Source organism: Talpa occidentalis, unplaced genomic scaffold, assembly GCF_014898055.3.
Source record: "Talpa occidentalis isolate TD23 unplaced genomic scaffold, MPIMG_talOcc4v2.1 talOcc4.6, whole genome shotgun sequence".
NCBI classification, from domain to species: domain Eukaryota; kingdom Metazoa; phylum Chordata; class Mammalia; order Eulipotyphla; family Talpidae; genus Talpa; species Talpa occidentalis.
In genome coordinates, this window is record NW_023604972.1 from 136,131,724 (window position 1) to 136,152,052 (window position 20,329).

At 48.0% G+C, this 20,329-nt stretch overlaps 1 protein-coding gene across 2 annotated transcripts in view; it reads right to left on the reverse strand.

Moving 5' to 3' along the window:
• MARCHF6 (membrane associated ring-CH-type finger 6) overlaps positions 1 to 20,125 on the reverse strand; it is a 62,175-nt gene extending 42,050 nt beyond the window's left edge. The window contains exons 1-4 of one of the 2 annotated variants that reach the window (XM_037529476.2): positions 20,054 to 20,125; positions 3,456 to 3,552; positions 2,637 to 2,710; positions 531 to 674 (exon numbers count right to left, since the gene is read on the reverse strand). In XM_037529476.2, coding sequence (XP_037385373.1) covers positions 531 to 674; positions 2,637 to 2,710; positions 3,456 to 3,552; positions 20,054 to 20,072 — 334 coding nt within the window. In that variant the 5' untranslated portion in view covers positions 20,073 to 20,125. Of the gene's footprint in view, positions 1 to 530; positions 675 to 2,636; positions 2,711 to 3,455; positions 3,553 to 5,142; positions 5,206 to 20,053 lie in introns of those variants that run through there. The other variant, XM_037529475.2, reaches the window with a different exon arrangement.
• Between the last annotated feature and the right edge of the window lie 204 nt (positions 20,126 to 20,329).

The window sequence follows — 20,329 nt, forward strand, 5'->3', positions numbered from 1 at the left end:
TAGACTCTGGCTCCATACACTATCTACATCTTCTATGTATTCAAGAACAAAGACTCAAAAAAGGATCAACCAAGGGCTAGTATACTAACTTCCCAGAGAGTCTTCTATGTTTCAAAGATAAGCTTCCCAACTATTAAGGACAATTAGATATGAGTGTCTTTAAGAGGGCCGAGGGGGGTGTAAAGTTCTCCAAAGAATCTATCTTTCGCAATACTTGAGCGCTCTAATATACTTCAATGAATAAAATTAAAATTCCTTCCAATTATGGCCTGATTTTTGCTTTTCCCTTCTTTTGTGCACTTTATCAGTTACTATATGAGGTGTTTCTTTTCCACATCATTCAAGAAATTGACCAGTTAAAAAACAGTTAATAAAGGGGAATAATGTTTCTAAGCAAGGTTGTCCTAACATATGACACTATAATATCAAATAATTAAATTTCAAAATGAAATGGACTATTACTTCATAATATTAAATACTTAATGCAATGTTTAATAACTCTACCCACAAAAGACTGAATGAATACTCACATGCTGTGAGAGGCACAACTCCCAACCACGCGAAGGCCACAAGTGTATAATGAAACCAGTATCGTATTGCAGTGCCAATACTTGTAACCAGTCCAGCAAATATGTCTTGGATGGGAAGCCGGGAAGGCATATCTGGGGAATAGACTATTAAAGGAAAAATGTACATAAAACTTCATAAAGATTTTATATATCTAAATATGAAAAAGGCATGCAACACTATCTTAACTTCCAATATTTGTAATGCATTTAAATACTTTTCCTCTTTAAAAAAGTGAATCAAATCATTACAATAATACCACATTTACCCAGGAATCTTTTATGACAGCAAATCACAAGCAAAATGTAAAAATCACAAAAAAGGCTTCTGAACAGGAAAAAAAGATTCAACAGACGTTCCCATTCCTCACTCATAGCCATGTTCACCTCATGCAAAGCTAATTTACACGTAACTTAGCATTCAATCAAAATAATTATCTTGTTTTCAAGTTATAAAAAAAAATCAGATAAAGCAAGCAGGAGCAAAAGGTGAGGTCAATGGCTGTCCACAATAGCCTTCCCCCACACTGCCCAGACACCACAGCCTGCCTTGCGCCGTGGGAGCAGCACCCCACTGGAATAGAGCGCTGCCGTATTCCAAATGGGAGATTCAGATCTTATCGATTTTCTGCAGATGTGATTCAACACAGAGAAACAGTTCTGCCATGCTTAGAAAGGTTCCCTTTTTAAATGAGTCCAATGAAAACTACTGTTTCACCACAGGTAACTCAGAACACACAAGAGGAACAAATGACTCTTTGTCCAATGAGACCAAAACAAGGAATTATGATGTATGAAGTTTTAAAGTCAATGAGCTAAAATTAGGAGAGCATTATAACATAACTGGTCACAACTATAAACATTTAGGATTAAACAATGAACAAGCAGCAACTTTTTGTAACATACCTAAAAAAATAAGGGGATATTTAATTCACAAGAGCAAATCATTACACTAGTAAAATACAGTTTGAGACAGATAAAGAAAGTAAGAGCATGATTATCAAATGAAATCTAAAATGTGCAAACACAAGCTTTTACTGGGCTCAAAGAAGCTCAGTATTTCCTATCAAACTTTATGAAGATATTGAATGACTTAATCTTTCACACTTTGCTGTAAACTTTAATGTAGTTTTTATTCTCTATTAAAAAAGACTACAAAAAACAATTGCCATTTCTCGATGGCAATGAATATAAATCTCCAAAAGTGGAAAATGTAATCATTTTAATCCTATTTACCCCACTATTCAGCATCGCAAGATGCTCATTAAAAAAAAAAAAAAAAAAAAAAAAAAAACAACCCACGAAATTCCAGGATAAAAATTATACTTCAAATTCTTGATAATTTGCTAAAATACACCTCATTTAAGTTATATTTACACTAAATATCACCCAACAGACAGAAGAATTATAAAATATACTCGAAATTTTAAAGACCTGCGAAATATTTACCACAGGCTTACAAAATACTAAGATTTGGGAAGTCTCACTTTTAAAAAGGCAATTTAAAACTTGCCCTATTATTTTCCCACCCTATACAATTTTAACTCAAAAGTATCCCAAACTTGGAACTGGACAGTTGATAAAATCAAGGCATTGGTATCTGTTTTTCCAAGTGAATATTATTATAGTTATGTTTGTTAAAAAAAATCCCTACTTTTCAGAAATACATACTGAAATATGCAGATGAAATAATAAATTTGCTTTTAAAAGGCTGTATTAGTGGGGAACAAGAGCACAGATAATGCCATGTAAAAGTCATGAGTTGAAAACGGGTAAAACTGAGTTAGGTTATCCATGGGCTCATTATACATTTGTATATGCTTGAGCTTGTTTATAAAAAAAAAGAAAAAAATCCCACAATATACTTTTCTTTCTCTTTCATGCTCATACATGTTGCTGAAACATACATGTGTTTAAAGCTGACATGAAGTTTTTAAAAATATTTTCCAAAATGTTATAATACTATTACTAGCAAAGACAAATCAAAAATAATCGCTTTGAAACTGTGTATACATCTTTATACAGCCAGCTAGTCCCAAAACTCACAGTGGAAACTCCGAAAGAACTTACTTGGTGTGAAAGCAAATCTGTGCTTGCATAATTCACAGTATTCTTTTCGACTGTGTTTCAGCCACTGAACTAAGCTGCAATTACAAATACTTTCATTAGTACAGTGTTCATAGTAAAGAACTCCAAGGTTTAATTGAAAACTAATGTTGTTTTATTAAAACTTTACAAATTATAGAGCTTTTTCAATTTTGACATTTTCGAATTTAGAATATTCATAACTTTATAACTAATATCTAAGAACATAGAACTATAAAAGGTAAAAATAAAAGCAATGTTTTTCTGATTATGTAAAAGGCTCAATTAATCTAAATTGTACTTTCCTCAAAAGTAATTGAATTTCGAAGACTCTCCAAGCATCAATATCACTTCTAATACTTGTGTGATAATCCTGATACTTGGCGGCTAAGTCTGAATTCTGGTTCTGTTACTAACTGGCTAACTGTCTATGCTTCATTTTCTTCATCTGCATAATACTCCAGCTCACAGTTTTGTTTAGCATTAAGTAAATTAAGGTATGTAAAAAGCACTGAACATTTACCTGAAACAAAGCACTTGATAAATGTAAGCTTTTATCATGCCAAGCAAAACTAGGAAACTGTAACGCAATGAACAAAATAAGCTCTCCATGATAGAAATAAACAAATGGGTACTCAAATGTAGCTGGAAGATAATATACCAAAATGACAGGCATAAAAATGTGAGTAATTTCCAAATTTTTATTACAAAAAATTTTTGAATACTAGTTATAGAAACGATCCCCTTCATTAAACAGATGACAAAAAAAGCTCAGACATAAAATTTTCTAAAAAGATGACTCACCATTCTTGATGAATAAATTTAATACTGCCAGTACATACACAAGGGTGATAAAGAGGTTTCTCAGGTGTTCCTTCTGACCGGCACACCCTACATATGTCTGTTAGTGAAAAAGAACAGTTGAATTATCGTTAGTTATAACTTTTTTAAAAATACAAACCACAGGGCCTCCCCGGTGACGCAGCGGTTGAGCGCTGGGTTGCGAAGCTGCCCGCAGCCTCTGCGGTGCTGGTTCGATCCCCAGCTGCTCCCCGGCCACCGGAGGAGGGTCCCATGTGGCGCGCAGACCTCTCCTGCCGCCCGCTGCTCCCCTCAGCAGTGTCCTTCGGTCCTTCTGCCTGCTCTGCTCCCCGCTCTGGCTCTGGTGAATTCTCCCACCCTCCCGCGCTTCTGACTGTACCCAGTGCTTGTGTAAATAAATAAATAAATAAATAAATCTTAAAAAAAAAAAAGAAATACAAACCAGAGACCTAAAATAGTACATGTTAAAACAAAACTCTATTACTTGCTAAAACATTACTCAACAGCACAAATAACTAAAAAGTGCGATTCAGATGGTAATTGAGTAAACTTCCTAACACGTAAGGTCCGGTGCTCCGTGAGGGCTCAGGAGGCTGCCGGCCGCTCTCCCGCAGCGCGGATCACACAGAAACGTGGAACCCGCCAACAGCTGATTCTGTCCTGACCAGACCCCACAGCTTCAGTCCTAACAGGGAAAGTCCCAAGTCCAGTCTTCACAGTTTAAAAGCCACAAAAACACACCTGCGGACTGAGCGCGGCAAGTGCGGGAGAGCGCGCACGGCACCCTGCGCCAGCGCCTCGCGCCGGGGGGCACCGCTGCCCGCGGGCGCCCTTCCAGGCCGGGCAGCGCAGCCAGGTCGCAGCCAGGCCCGAGGACCGCGGGGCAGAGGCCGGCCGCGCCGCAGGGACCGCTGGCGCCCGGAGGGCGAGTCCCCGGCGCGGACCGCTGCCCTCGCTCCCGCCTCCGCGCGCCCGCGGGCGCCCCCGCGCCTCCCCAGGCGGCGGCACGCAGCGCGGAGGGGCCGCTGGCCCCGCGCGCTCCCGACGTCCCCCGCAGACCGCCCCTAGGGGGCCCGACCGCTCGGTGACCGCCCAGCGCTGACCCCGGCGGAACATCTGCCGGGGACCAGCAGGACGAGCTCGCGGCCCACTCTGGAACCCTAGCCATGGGGGTGACTGCAGTTCCCGCCCCGTCGCGGAGGGGCCGGAGGGGGTTCGCGCCCGCTCGCAGACGCGCGGCCCGAGGCCCACGCGCCCCTCCAACTGCCCCCTCCGGCGGGGCCGCCCCCTGGAAAGACGGGGCCGCGCAGAGCGCTCGGGGGCCCGACTGGTGCGCACCCCGCTGTCCCGCCGCCGCCGCGCCTGGCAAGCGCGCCCGCGCGGATCGGGCAAGCTGCGCCCGCCGCGCCACCCACCAGCCGCCAAGGCGCCATCCCGGTCCGCGCGGTCCCGGGTCTGCGGTGCCGGTTTCTCACCAACGACAAGGCGGGGCCTCTCGGCGCCAGCTCCGGACCCGGACCCGCACCCCCTGGCCACCCCACCCGAGGGACCTGGTTTCCCGGGAACGGCCGGAGGGCGACGGGCGCGGCTGGCGGTCGGCAGCAGGACCCAAGCGAGGAGCTGCACCTCCCCAGGCGGGCTCTAAGGCTTTCCAAACCGCCACGGTCACCTTCTTCCTCGACGAATGGAAACATCCTGGGCAGCCGCCGTCTCTCGGGTGAAGGCGGCCCCCGCCCTGCCGCCGCCGAGCTTCGCCAAGTTCCGACCCCTGGAAACCGCGCCCACCCCAGGCCGCCACGCGCTGCGCCGCGCACTCCCGCCCTCGCCGCGGCCTGGGGTCGGCAGGGCGCAGGGAGGCGCCCAGAGGGCATCCCACACGGGCCGCAGCGCAGCCCGACTCCCCGGGCAGGACTGACTGAAATGCACGGGGCGCGACAGCTGAAGTGGCACAGGGGTGTGCCCGGGGCGAGACATGGCGCAGGCACCACTGCGCTCACCCGAAAGAGGGTCCTGAAGTGGCCTCCAGGAGCACGGTCCTGGTCCAGCACAGAAACGCCACCTGGTCAAGCACAGAAACGCCACGCTGTGCTGGGGCAGGGCAGGGAGAGCTCTTGTTGGCACACGGCTGGGAACGTGACGCAGGGACAACAGGGGAGTGACATCCCCGTGGGAGCAACGGCTGCACCCCGGTGGGCCAGTCCCGTGACAGGAACCAGCCCCGCCAGGGCACCCCAGATGCACGTGGTGTGACTGAACTGCAGGGAGCCGGAGGGGCACTCTCCTGAGGAGGGGCACATCTCCCCAGACTCCCCTCGTCCTGGCGAAGGCCTAGGGGTGAGTGACATTAAGAGTTGGGGGAAGGGCCTCCCCGGTGGCGCAGCGGTTGAGCGCCCGGTTTGCGAAGCTGCCCGCAACCTCTGTAGCACTGGTTCCATCCCCGGCTGCTCCCCGGCCGCGGGCGAGGGTCCCACATGGTGCGCAGACCTCTCCTGCCGCCCGCCGCTCCCCTCAGCAGTGTACTTCGGTCCTTCTGCCTGCTCTGCTCCCCGCTCTGGCTCTGGTGAATTCTCTCACCCTCCCGCGCTTCTGACTGTACCCAGTGCTTGTATAAATAAATAAATCTTTTTAAAAAAAAAAAGATTAAAAAAAAAGTTGGGGGAAGGGGACCTCCCTGGCGGTGCAGGTGGTTGAGCTCAGTGCTGTGAAGCTGTCCGCAGCCTCTGCAGTGCAGGTTCAATCCCCGCCCACCGCTGAGGGTCCCACATGGCGCAGCAGACCTCTCCTGTCTCCCCGCTGCGCCCCTCAGCACTGCATTTCGTCAGTCTGCCTGTTCTGCTCCCTGCTCTGTCTCTGGTGAATCCTCTCACCCTCCGACACCTCTGGCCTGTGCCCCGGCTCTTGTATGCATGAATAAATAAATCTTTAAAAAAAAAAAAAAGGAGTTGGGGGAAGGACTGGAGACACCAGACCTCCATATTAAGGGGCCGCGAAACATACACGAAGATAGGACACTATTTTCAGAAGACCCCACCCTTCTGAGTAACAAACAAATACAAAACTAAGCAAATTACACAAATTCAAATCTGGGGCTCTGCTTAACATAGTCTAGAGCAGAGAACTGGGATTCACCTGGCCCAGGCAAAGTCAAAGCTATTTTAGTCCCAACTCTAGGACAGTTGCCTTTTGTCTTGCCAGCGTACAGTGGAGTTTTCCAGAGACTGCATGAGGTAACTGGCTGAATGCGGCCACAGAAAAAATAAAATACTCCAGCCTCGTCACATTCAACCAGACATTTAAGAGACTTGCAAATGTAAAATCTACTCTTCTAAGTCTTTTTGGTTTGGAATATAGTTATTTTCATGGGGAAAATGATATTAGGACACAATGGGTGTGTTAAGTGAATCAGTATGGCAGAGCCAAGTTTTTCTGAGTCTATATGGCCTTAAGATTCTAAAGAGGATGGGTCTCCCCGGTGGCGGAGGGGGTGAAGCCTCAGCACTACAAAGCTACTGGCAGCCAGTGCAGCACCAGTTCGATTGCTGGCCAAGAAGCTGACCCACAGGGTGCAGCAGACCTCTCCTGTCTCCCCGCTGCTCCCTCAGCAGTGGATTTCAGTCAGTCTGCCTGTTCTGTTCCCTGCTCTGTCTCTGGTGAGTCCTCTCACTCCCCGCATCCCTGGCCTGTACCCCAGCTCTTGTATGCACAAATAAATCTTAAGGGAAAAAAATCATTTAATATGAATGACTCTAATGCAGAATTTAGTCCAATAAATACTATCACAAGTATCTTTCGCAGTACTGTTTTTCCCCACAGGTGGTTAAGTAATTTTTGTTCAAGGGCACCTTATGAATAATTATCTCCCCTAAATAGAAAGACAATTTACTGGTATAAATCAGCTAGCATGGTGATAAGCCTTCACTATAAAATACTTGTATGGCAAGCACTCAGCTGCTGAGCAGGCCCCTGTCCTGCTCTGACTGCATAGTGGGCACAACCACAATCCAAGCAGGCATCCAAGGAGATCTGACTCCTTTTAACCTTCACCCCCTTTTTTTTTTCCCTTAAAGATTTATTTATCTATGCATACAAGAACTGGAGTACAGGCCAGATAAGTGGGGGTTGAGAGGATTCACCAGAGACAGAGGGGGGAACAGAACAGGCAGACTGACTGAAATACCCTGCTGAGGGGAGCAGCGGGCAAGGCAGGAGAGGTCTGCTGCGCCACGTGGGTAGCTCCCTGGCCAGGGATTGAACTTGTGCTGCAGTGCTGTGAATAGCTTCATAGTGTTGTGCTTAACCCCTTACACCACCAGGGAGGCCCCACCTTGAACCCTCCCTCATGCCCAAGGCACCTTTCACAGTAGTCTATATACCTTAATGCTTACTCTCTCACTATATCCTAATAATTCTTATCATATGATCCCCAGTACTATTCCTGGGTATTTAACCTAGCAAAATGAAATGTCCACACACACACCCCTCTGGTTAAGAGGTACCAATGAAGACATGCATAGTGGTTTCATTCATAATTCTCCAAAACTGTAAAAAAGACACAAGCTTCTACAACTGGGAACAGACCAGCTGTGGGACATTCCTACAACAAAATGCTACTGAGCAATAAAAAAGGATGAACTATGCTAAAGCAACAATGTTAACAAAGCTGATTTTCATCAGAAGCGCCTCTGTGGGGTCAGAGGACAGAAAGGGTGGTGTCATTTCCTACTGCTTGCTCTGAGAACAGCAGCGACAGCCTAGTGCAAGTACTGCAGCTCCTGCAGTAGTCACAGAAGTGTGGGGAGGGGTGGAGGGATTGGCCAGCAGCGCAAGCAAATGAGTTCAGCCGCAGAGGAAACAGAGGGAATGCCTCCAAACAGTTCAGTCCGAGCAGAAGCGCCAGGTGTCAGTGTGCTCTATCAGTTCCCAACTCGTCCTTTAGGACCTGCTCAGTGAGAAAAGACTGAACTCTCAGGCATTGCTGAGCAGCGGGGTTTGTCAGTAGGGTGCTGGAGGACAAGGAAGGTAGTGTTTTCTTGCTCCTGCTGCAGTCAACAGGTTGTAGTGGCCAACTTCCCACAGCCCTACTGATAAGAATCCACTCGCTACTGGTCTTGCATCCACAGTGGCATCACAACTACCTCTGCATTCCTACCCATCGTCCTTGGCGCTCACTCTGGGGCTGTTTTCTGCTCACTTAGAAACAGTGGACTAGCGCTGGCTTGGACAACTCCACGTTTCACTGAGGTCAGAACCACAGCTTCAGTAAGAAGGGATCCCAGTCCTTCCAAGTTTGTCCCTCCTTGAAACTCCCTCATGCTCAGGGCACCCTTTATAGTATTCTTCATATCTTTTAATTACTCTCATCATCACAATTTATTCATTCTCTCAACTTCTTCTGGTTGAATTATTGTATGTTTTCTACTTTCTGACTAGACCCAGACTGCAGAGAAAACAGAAGTTTTTTTAAAAGATTTATTTATTTTTATGCATATAAGAGCTGGGGTACAGGCCAGAGGTGGAGGCAGGGGCAAGAGGATTCACCGGAGACAGACTCAGGAACAGAACAGGCAGACTGACTGAAATACACTCCTGAGGGGAGCAGCTGGCAAGATCAAACATGCTACAGAGGCTGCAGACTGCTTCACAGTGCTGCCCTTAACCCCTTGCGCCACCAGGGAGGTCCAAAACAGAAGATTTAAAGGAGAAAAATACAGGGACTGTGTCCTGGACTAAAGATAAACAGCAACGGCTGCCTCAAGAAAAGGCATGGTATCATTCTTTGGAGTAGCCAGATGAACCAGCCGCTTTTTTACTGAAGAAACACCATTAATGGGCCTCCCTGATGGCTCAAGGGGTTGTCTCGGCACTATGAAGCTAACAGCAGCCACTGCAGCACGAGTTCAATCCCCGGCCAGGGAGCTGACCAACAGGGTGCAGCAGACCTCTCCTGTCTCGCTAGCTGCTCCCCTCAGCAGTGGATTTCAGTCGATCCACCTGTTATGCTCCTCACTCTGTCTCTGGTGAATCTCTTACACCCCTCCCCCCTCACCTCTGGCCTGTACCCCAGCTCTTGTATGCATAAATTTAAAAAAATCTTTAAAATTATTAAAATGGAAAATGTTTTACAAACAGCAACTATTCGGGCAGATTTGGATATGTGGCAGGCATTTTGTCACAAAAGACTGGAATGAGCCAAAGAAAACAACCAATAATATTTGGCTGCCAAAGATAAAAATCAGGGCCTCCCCGGTGGCGCAGCGGTTGAGCGCTGGGTTGCGAAGCTACCCGCAGCCTCTGTAGCGCCGGTTCGATTCCCAGCTGCTCCCCGGCCACCAGAGGAGGGTCCCACATGGCGCGCAGACCTCTCCTGCCGCCCGCTGCTCCCCTCAGCAGTGTACTTCAGTCCTTCTGCCTGCTCTGCTCCCCGCTCTGGCTCTGGAGAATCCTCTCACCCTCCCGCGCTTCTGACTGTACCCAGTGCTTGTATAAATAAATAAATAAATCTTTAAAAAAAAAAGATAAAAATCAAACTTTCAAGTAAAAATTATAACTTTATACAAGACCGCCACAATGACAGCTTCTCCAATATTTATTTTTTAAAGACTTATTTTTTATTTATGCATACAAGAACTGGGTGCAGGCCAGAGGTATGGGGAGGTAAGAGGATTCAGTGGAGACAGAGTGGGGAGCAGAACAGGCAGATCTACTGAAATCCACTGCTATGGGGAACAACAGGGAGACAGGAGAGGTCTGCGGCCTCACATATGGGTTAACTCCCTGGCAGGCCATCAAACTCAGGCTGTAGTGGTGATACTGCTGAGACTTAATCCCTGTGCCGCCAGGGATTATATATTATATATTATATGTTAAATATAAACTATATATTATATATTATTATATGTTAACCATATAATAATTCAACCAGAAGAAGTTGAGAGAATGAATAAATTGTGATGAGAGTAATTAAAAGATATGAAGAATACTATAAAGGGTGCCTGAGCATGAGGGAGTTTCAAGGAGGGACAAACTTGGAAGGAAGCTGTGGTTCTGACCTCAGCGAAATGTGGAGTTGTCCAAGCCAGTGCTAGTCCACTGTTTCTAAGTGAGCAGTATTCTTCTCCAGTATTCAAAGACTCTTCAAGATGAGACAGATAGTAATGGGAACCTTTATAACACATATGAAATATGGAAGATGCACAACACTCATCCATCCAATATGTAGTAAAGGATCAATACACGACATTACAAAACCAGGCCTGAGTAAGAGATAAACCGTGCAATAACACGGTAAGTATATGTTTGTTTACCTTTTTAAGAAACTGCTATAGTGATTTCTAAACTGACTGTACCAATCTACACTCCCACCAGTAGAATAGGAAAGTTTTGTTGCTCCACATTCTCAGCAACATTGGGTACAGGCAGTCTTCATCATTTCAGCCGCTCTAGTACGGGTATAGTGATCTCTCACTGTTTTAACTTATTAACAGCTTTGCTGGAATGTAATTTACATACTATACATATTCACATACTACGGAAAGGCAACTTTAAGTGTACATGTCAACAGCTTTGAATTATTTAGTTAAGCAACAATACCACAGTCTAGTTGTTAACATCCTCATCATCATCCCAAAAGAAACTATTAAGTCATCTCCCCATTCTGTTAGCTCTACCCACTAGTTCACTTTCTCTCCATATAGATTTGCCTATTTCATACAAAGTGGATCATATAAAAGGTGGTCTCTCATGTTTCTTAGAATGTTTATGAGGCTCACCCACGCTGCAGCATCTACCAGTACTCCATTCCTCTGTACTGCCAGAAAACACTCCCTTTTACACACATTCCACATTTGGCTTATCCACTCATCAGGCGACAGACAGGAGTTGCTGCCGCTGTCTGGGAACTCCATCATGAATTCTCTTTGTATTCATCTGGGAATGGGACTGCTGCATCAAGTGGTAACTCAGTTCAATTTTTTGAGAAAACTGGCCAAAATTAGCCATACTATTTCACATTTCACTAGCACTGAGTGAAGACTTCAATTTTTCCACATCCTTGCCAACACGGGTTTTCTGCCCCTTTCGCGCACAGCTGTTCTAACAGGGGGGAAATTTCTGGCTGTGGTTTTGATCTGCCTATGAATTGTGAGGTGGCATTTTCTCACGTGCTTACTAGCCACATGCATATATTCTTTGGCGAAGCATCTGCGCAAACCTTTGGGGCTTTCTTCTTCAAATGACTTATTTGTTATCTTGTAACTGAGCTTTGAGAAATTTTTATATACTCCAGCTAAGTCCTTTACCACATACACGTTTCACAAACATTTTTGGTGGCCGACCTTCATTTTCTTAACAGTATTTTTCAAAGAGCAGATGAGTTGTCATCCTATTTATTAAATTCTTCTTCTGTGGATTGTGCTTTTCTGTTGTGCCTACAAAATCTTGGCCTATCCCCTGATCACAAAGTTTTTCTCTTATATTTTCTTCAAAAAGTTTCATAGTTTAGGTTTTTCATTTAGGTCTACCATTCCTTTTAGTTAATATTGGTATATGGTGCAAGACGTGGCATGAAGTTCATTCTTTGCCTCTGGGTATTCAGTTATTCTAGCACTATTTGTCAAAAAACTATACTTTTCCCACTGTTTTTGTGCCTCAGTTAAAACTCTTTGTGGCCTAGGTGTTAAGTCTCAGGGCTAGCACCACAAAGGCCCATCGAGACAGCATGAGTTTGATCCCCAGCCAGGGAGCTGATCCACTCAAAGTGCAGCAGACCTCTCCTGTCTTGCCTGCTGCTCCCGTCAGCAGTGAATTTTAGTGACTCTGCCTATTCTGTTCCCCACTGTGTCTCTGATGACCCCTCTCACCCTCCCCCCACTTCTGTCCTACACCCAGTTCTTCTATGCAAAATGAAAAATCATTTTTAAAAAAAGTCCTATGGGTCTCCATCTTAAAGAGTATAAAGAAATTCTGAGACCAGTGGTCCTCAAGCTGTCCCATTCAACACAAGTGCAGAACTCTGCAAAGTTTAAGAATGGAAACAAAATCAATGCAGGAAACACTGCACGAAGGCCTAAGCACACAGCTGGCATTCGACTTCTTTTTTTAAGATTTATTTATGCATTTATGCCTGAAAGAACTGGGGTGTAGGCCAGAAGTGTCGGGTGGATAAGAGGATACACCAGACACAGAGTAGGGAGCAGAACAGGCAGACTGACTGAAATACACTGCTGAGGGGAGCAGCAGGCGAGACAGGAGAGGTCTGCGCCACGTGGGTCAGCTCCCCGGCAAGTTCTAAGTCAGGACTCAATGGTGATAGCTGATACCACTGACACTTAACAGTTCCACCAGGTATTCGATATTTGGTACGCAGAGATGAAAACAAAAAAGGACAAGGAATCTCCAAATCCTACATCTCAAAAGTGCTACAACAGAATTGCACATTATGTCTTTCATGGACTGAACTGTGTCATTTCCCTCACCACCTCCTCCAAAATTCCTAAGTTGAAGTTCTTTCCACCAGGATGCACAATGACTGCAGTGTTTGGAGATGGGGTCTTTAGAGAGGTAATTAGGTTTAAATTATGGTCATTAAGATGGGACTAGGACCTTATAGTGGGAATATGACTAGTGACTTTCTAGAAAGAGAAGGTCAGGACACAGACATGTACAGAGGAAAAACCAAGTGAAGATAAAGAAAATGAGATGCTCTGCAAGCCAAGGAGATAAGTTTAAGAACAAACCTGCCAAAACCTTGATCTCAAACTTCCAAGACTCAAGATCTGTGAGAAATAAATTTCTGTTGTTTAAACTACCTGTGCTATGTTGTTATGACAGTCCTTGCGCACTAATACACTATCCAAAACCAAAGATTTCTTCCCATTCAGTTGATATAAACTACACAATAAATCATTTTTCATTTTTTAAAGATTGACTTATTTATGCTTACAAGAACTGGGGTGTAGGCCAGACATGCAGGGGTGAGAGGATTCAGCAGAGACAGAGTGGGGAGCAGAACAGGTAGATCTACTGAAATACCCTGCTGAGGGGAGCAGCAGGGAGACAGGAGAGGTCTGCTGTACCCTGTGGGTAGCTCCCTGGCTGGCCAGAGATCAAACACGTGCTGCAGTAGCTGCAGACAGCTTCATAGTGCTGTGTCTTAACCCCCTGTGCCACCAGGGAGGCCCCAACAAATCTTTTTTTTTTTTAAAGATTTATTTATTTATTTATTTATTTATTTATTTATTTATTTATTTACGCAAGCACTGAGTACAGTCAGAAGCGCAGGAGGGTGAGAGAAGTCACCAGAGCCAGAGCGGGGAGCAGAGCAGGCAGAAGGACCGAAGGACACTGCTGAGGGGAGCAGCGGGCGGCAGGAGAGGTCTGCGCGCCATGTGGGACCCTCCTCCAGTGGCCGGGGAGCAGCCGGGGATCGAACCGGTGCTGCAGAGGCTGCGGGCAGCTTCGCAACCCAGCGCTCAACTGCTGCGCCACCGGGGAGGCCCCAACAAATCATTTTTTAAATCCTCATCTCTACACTGCTACACAGTCACTTTTTTCTATTAATTCTACCCTGATCTGTTTTTCTTCTTTCTCATTCTTTTCCTTCCCACTGCATTAAATGCCTGTAGTATTGCCTAGTCCACTGCAACAGCATTCTAAGGTATTATAATCTGAAACAGTAAATTTCCCCCTGGAGTCTTAGTTCCTTGTTCCTTTTTTAAGAACTTTTCCCATTATATCTTTATTATACCAAAAAAAAAAAAACAAAAAAACAAAAAACTGGTCTTCATGTCCTTACAGCAGAGAAGTAAATAAAGCACTATTTTAATAAGCCTGGTCTGGGGCCTCCCCTGGTGGCGCAGCGGTTGAGCACTGGGCTGCAAAACTCCCCGCAGCCGCTGCAGCGCCGGTTCAATCCCCAGCTACCAGCGAGGGTCCCGCATGGCGCGACAGATCTCTCCTGCCGTGCCTGCTGCTCCCTTCAGCAGTGTGTTTCGTCAGTCTGTTCTGTTCCCCGCTCTGGCTCCCATGAATTCTCTCACCCTCCCACACTTCTGACAGTACCCAGTGCTTGTATAAATAAATAAATCGTTATTAAAAAAAATAATAAGCCTGGTCTGGTAGCAGCAGGTCTGGTAAAGCCAGCATTAAGGGTGCCCAACATTCAAACCTATTCTATCTAGTTCAACAATGTAGCAGACATCTTTTCTCCTGCCCAGATTATCAATGAACACAGCCAGTCATGATTTTTTTTTAAATGTAATTTAATAGCTAACATATTTAAGTGTGCAACATGATTCAATGTATGTATATATTATGAAGAGATCACAATAAGGCCATCAGCACAGTCACAATCTTTCTTTCTGTGATCATAACTTTTGAGAACTACTTTCTGAGCAACTTTAAAATACGTAATACATCAGTATTAATGATAGCCGCCATGCTGTGCGTTACAGCCCAGGCTTACCTTATAACTCTGAATTTGTACCTTTTGACTTTTCATATCATCTTCTTACCACCACCCAGCTAATGGGTTATAGATGGGCACCTGACCCAATGCGCCAATCAGAATCTAGCTCCCAGAAATTGGGGTTTAAAAGTTGATCAGAAAAGAGGCAGACTGAGGGAAGCAGCTAGTGAGTGTCAAGAAAATTTGCTTTGTCTCCCCAAGCTCCCTATCTCATGCTTGTGTAAGTCAACCTAAGTCTTCCACTAGCTCCCTCTCTACACTCTCTACTAGCCCTGTGAAGTCAATGACTTGTATTTTACTTATCTTTCCAATTCATTCATTCCATTACAGATACACCAATCTCCTGGCTACTTATTTATGCAAGAGCTGGGGTACAGGCCAGAGTCATGGGAGGGTGAAAGGATTCACCAGAGACAGAGTGGGGAGCAGAACAGGCAGACAGACCGAAGGCACTGCTGAGGGGAGCAGCGGGCGAGTCAGGAGAGGTCTGCTGCACCATGTGGGATTCTCCCTGGTGGGCCGGGAATCGAACCGGAGCTGCAGAGGCTGTGGACAGCTTCACAGCATGGCACTCAACCCACAGTGCCACCGGGGAGACCCACTCCTGGCTACTTCTTGAACATTCCTGGCATTCTCCCATCTTCGAGATTTCACACTAGAAACACCCTCTGTTTAGAATGCTCTGAATAGAGCATCTGAATGTCTAACTCTCCTCTCACACTTCTCGGTGAGGTCCTCCTCTGCTGCCACACTTAACACAGCAGCACTACCCTCATACCCTAGCACTCCTTACTCCTTCCTGATTTAACAGTTTTCCACAGCACTTATCCCCTACTAGCAAAGCCTCATAATTTACATTTTTATTTTGTCTCCCTTTCCTCCCCTACCAAGTCACAAATAAGAATGCCAGCTCTAAGAAAAAAAAAAGGATTTGTTTATTTTGTTCCCTGCAAGCACATAAAATAGTGCCTGGCTTATAACAGGTGCTCAATAAACATTTGTCAAAGAAGTGCACGGATGCTTTGGTCATCAGCATGCCAAAGCAGTGAAAGTTGATCTGCGGTGAGAATGAAGCAGACACATCTGGAAACAAATGAAAAAGACCACGTAGTTGTAGAAAGACAGTAACTAGCTGTCTGATCCTCACAACTTCCCTCCTTTTAATGCATTTCTTCCAAATATAAGTCACCGCAAGTTTTTGTCATGGTGATACAGACCATGATCAATTACAATTACACTTCAACTTCTTACCTTCCCAAAAAAAGTGTCATAAAGCGTAAAGAACAAATGCCTTGGCATTACACACACACAGGCACGCTCACACACAGCTCTGACAAGATTTTGTATTACAGTCTGCTACTGTAAGCAGCAGAACTTAGCAAAATAAAAAAAGTCAACTCTGTATCACTGGGCTGAAATGAAAATACTCTAACAAAATAGTATCTTTATGAACAATGTAGGAACACTGATACTTGCTTGCAACATCTGTCCCAACAGTGCCATATTTTTCCTTTAAAAAAATGAACATCAGGGCCTCCCCTGGTGGCCCAGCGTTAAGAGCGGGGCTGCGAAGCTGCCCGCAGCCTCTGCAGCGACGGTTTGATCCCTGGCCCCCTGCGAGGGTCCCACATGGCGCAACAGACCTCTCCTGTGGTGCCCGCTGCTCCCTCAGCAGTGTATCTCGTCAAGTCTGCCTGTTCTGTTCCCCGCTTTGGCTCTGGTGGATCCTCTCACCCTCCTGTGCTTCTGACTGTACCCAGTGCTTGTATAAATAAATAAATAAATAAATAAATAAATAAATAAATAAATAAATAAATAAATAAATAAATAAATAAATAAATCTTTAAAAAAGACAAAAAACTGAACATCAGACAGATATTTTTCCCTAAAACCGGAAAATTCTTAGTATATTCCAGGATCAGACCTCTAATCCATTAAACGATGATCTCTTACAGCTGTGAAATGTAAAGATTTGATGATGGATAGCAGTGTACGTAACACATCTGCACTTACACAACTACACACAAACAATAAGAATGATGTACTCCTCCTGTCTTATAAGAATGGATTATAAACATTGTTGATTTTACACACACAAGAAAAAAAAATTTTAAATGAACACTTTAGAGATCTCTAAAATTTAGCAAACTCTTAATATGAAGGACCAAAATCCAAAATCCTTATGGCAAGTTATCAATTTTCTAACAGAATTCAACACTGTTTATTATAAATAAAAAACATTCTGAATATTTTATTAAAACATCATAGATGGTACCTTCAGAGGAAAGCAACATGCTGTTTTGTAAAAGAAAAAAATTATTTACACAGTTGGTATTTTAGAGACTTTTTTTTAAAAATGGAAATATCAGTTATTTTAACAATACGTTTTAAGATTAAAAGATTTAACTCTATTATTATGTATAGCCATTTTTTTAAAGATTTATTTATTTATACAAGAGCTGGGGTACAGGCCAGAGGCACGGGAGGGTGAGAGAATTCACCAGAGACAGAGTGGGGAGCAGAACAGGCAGACTGACTGAAGACACTGCTGAGGGGCGCAGTGGGCGAGGCAGGAGAGGTCTGCCAAGCCATGTGGGAATCTCCCTGGCAGGCAGGGCATCGAACCTGCGCTGCAGAGGCTCAGACAGCCATGTTTTTGAACTGTGCCACAAAAAAAAACTGTTTCTTCTGTAGTCAGATAAAAACAATTATACTTCTTTAATAAAGAAAATCTAGGACGGGCCTTCCTGGTGGTGCAGTAGGTTGAGCGCAGCGCCATGAAGCTGTCCACAGCCTCTGCAGCCCAGGTTCGATTACCGGACAGCCAGGGAGATATCCATACGAGCGGCAGACCTCTCCTGTCTTGCCTGCTGCTCCCCTCAGCAGTGCCTTCAGTCCGTCTGCCTGCTCTGCTCTCCCTCTGACTCTGGTGAATCCTCTCACCCTCCCGTGCCTCTGGCCTGTACCCAAGTTCTTGTATAAATACATCTTTTTAAAAAATCATTTTTAAAAAAATAAAATAAGAAATAATCTGGGACAACAGCAAATAGAACAGTTGTTTCCAGGCTTTTGGGCACCTTTATTTTAGCATTTTTATCATGAAATCCTCCCTCCCTTTCCTTCCAGTGTTTTTTCAATTTTGAAAATTTCTGAGACTCCCAATTTCAATTTTGCAGAAGTAGGTATGAGGTGTATTAAAATCCACTTTCGGGGCCTCCCCGGTGGCGCAGCGGTTGAGTGCTCGGTTGTGAAGCTGCCCGCAGCCTCCGCAGCGCTGGTTCGATCCCCGGCTGCTCCCCGGCCACCGGGCGAGGGTCCCACATGGCGCCCAGACCTCTCCTTGCCGCCCGCTGCTCCCCTCAGCAGTGTCCTTCGGTCCTTCTGCCTGCTCTGCTCCCCGCTCTGGCTCTGGTGAATCCTCTCACCCTCCCGCGCTTCTGACTGTACCCAGAGCTTGCATAAATAAATAAAAATAAATCTTAAAAATAAAATAAAATAAAATCCACTTTCGCTTCATGACTAATAGTTTCAGAAAACAAATGTAAAATAAATGATTATGTAAATAATTTATTCTATAAAGCAAGTTACAAAAATAAGTTATTTCAACACTGGATAACTGGATAGACGCTAACAAATACCTAACTTAGCCGTGGAATCGCAACACACCTGAGTCTGACCGCGGCCTCTGGCTGCCGTGCGGGCTCGCACCGTTACGAAACCGCACGAACCCTCGTCTCCTCTGCCTTCCTCAGCCTGAAACTGTTGAGAGGCTGGAACGCGACAGATGAAGTGTTCAGCACGCGTCCAGAGTCAGGTCTCAGAAGTGTGAAAGCCAATAAAAACCATCTCCATCTCACCCTGATTACAGTTTTACGTGGAAGAGCACTGTTCGAGCGCCAGAAGGACACTGGAATTTTCTCTTTCAAGACTTGATACAATGTCCAGATTCTGCCAGGCCTCCGCGACGAGCGCGACCCCGCACCCGGCGTGCAGACCCCGAAGCAGAGCCCTGCTGCAGCGCCTCCGGCACCCGTCCAGGGGCCCCGCGCGGCGGGCCGGGCGGCTGGACAGGGCGCGGGCGGGGACGGCTGCCGAGACCCCGCGTCCGCGGGGACCCCCGGGCCAGAGCGCGCTCCCGCCGGGGGCCAGCCCCGGCGCAGCTGCTGTCCCTCCGCCTGCCCCGCGGGGCCTGGGAGCGGCCTGCACGGCTCCCCGCGCCACGCGCGCGCCGAGGCGAAGGGCACCCCGGTGGTGGCCCGAGCACCCCAGTTCCTACCGCGAGCGCGCGGCGCGGACGGGCGGGTCGGCCCCGGGAGCCCCCCGGCGCGCTCTGGACTCGGGGTCCGCGGGGAGGCCGCGCACGGGGCGAGCAGGCCCGCCAGCTCCTCACCCCGGACCCCCAAACTTTCTCTCCCGAGCGCAGCGCGCCGGGCCGGACCCGACATCCCCACGCGGGACCCCGGGCGCCGCGCGCCCCCGCCCCCCGCCGCGGCCACGCGCGCCCGAGCACGGCCCCCCGCCGCGACCCCGGCCGGCCCGGCCGCTCGCCCCCGCGCCCCGCAGACGGCTCCCCGCGCGCCGGGGCCGCCCCGGCCTCCCGAGGCTGCGCCGGCAGGGCCGCGGGCCGCGGCACGCGCGCCCCAAAACACGCCGGGCCCGCGGGGGCGCCGAGAAGCCGCCCCCGAACAAAGGGGCCCGAGGGCCCCGCGCCAGCAGCAGCCGCCGGGCCTGCGCGCCGCGCCGCGGACACCCCGGGCCGCGCCGGGTCCGCCGGGCGAGCCGCGCGCTCGCGGCACCTGCGGGTCGGCGGCCGAGCTCCGCGTCCACAAAGGGGGCGCGCGGGCCGGACGCCCCGGCAGACAAAGCGGCCCCCGACGTCCCACCGCCCCCGGGCCGCGCGAGCCCCCCGCCGGGCGCCCCGCGACGCCCCGGAGCCCCCGGCCCGGCCCGCGCGCGGGAAACGGCGGGGGCGCCGCGGGGTCACCTTCCGCCGCGCCGCCGCCCCTCGCGCCGGCCGGGCAACGGCCCGCGGGCCCCGCGCCGCCCCGGCCCGGCCCGGCCCCGCCTCGAGCGCCGCCGCCCCGCGCGGGCCGGCCCGAGCCCGAGCCCGGCTCACCTTCCTCGGCGGTGTCCATCTTGGCGGCGGGCGGCGGTGACGCAGCCGCGAGGCTCCGCGGCAGGCCCGAGCCTCCCGGCGGGGCGGGGCGTGGAGCGGCGCCGGCAGGTGCGGGCGCCGGGGGCGAGGGCAGCGCGGCCGGACGCGGGACGGGACGGGACGGGACGGGACGGGACGGGAGAGGGAGCGGCTGACAGAGCGCGGGCGGCCGGGAGGGGGAGGGGCGGGAGCGCCGCGGGGCGAGGCCTGGGCGGGGCGGCGCGGCGGAAGGGGCGT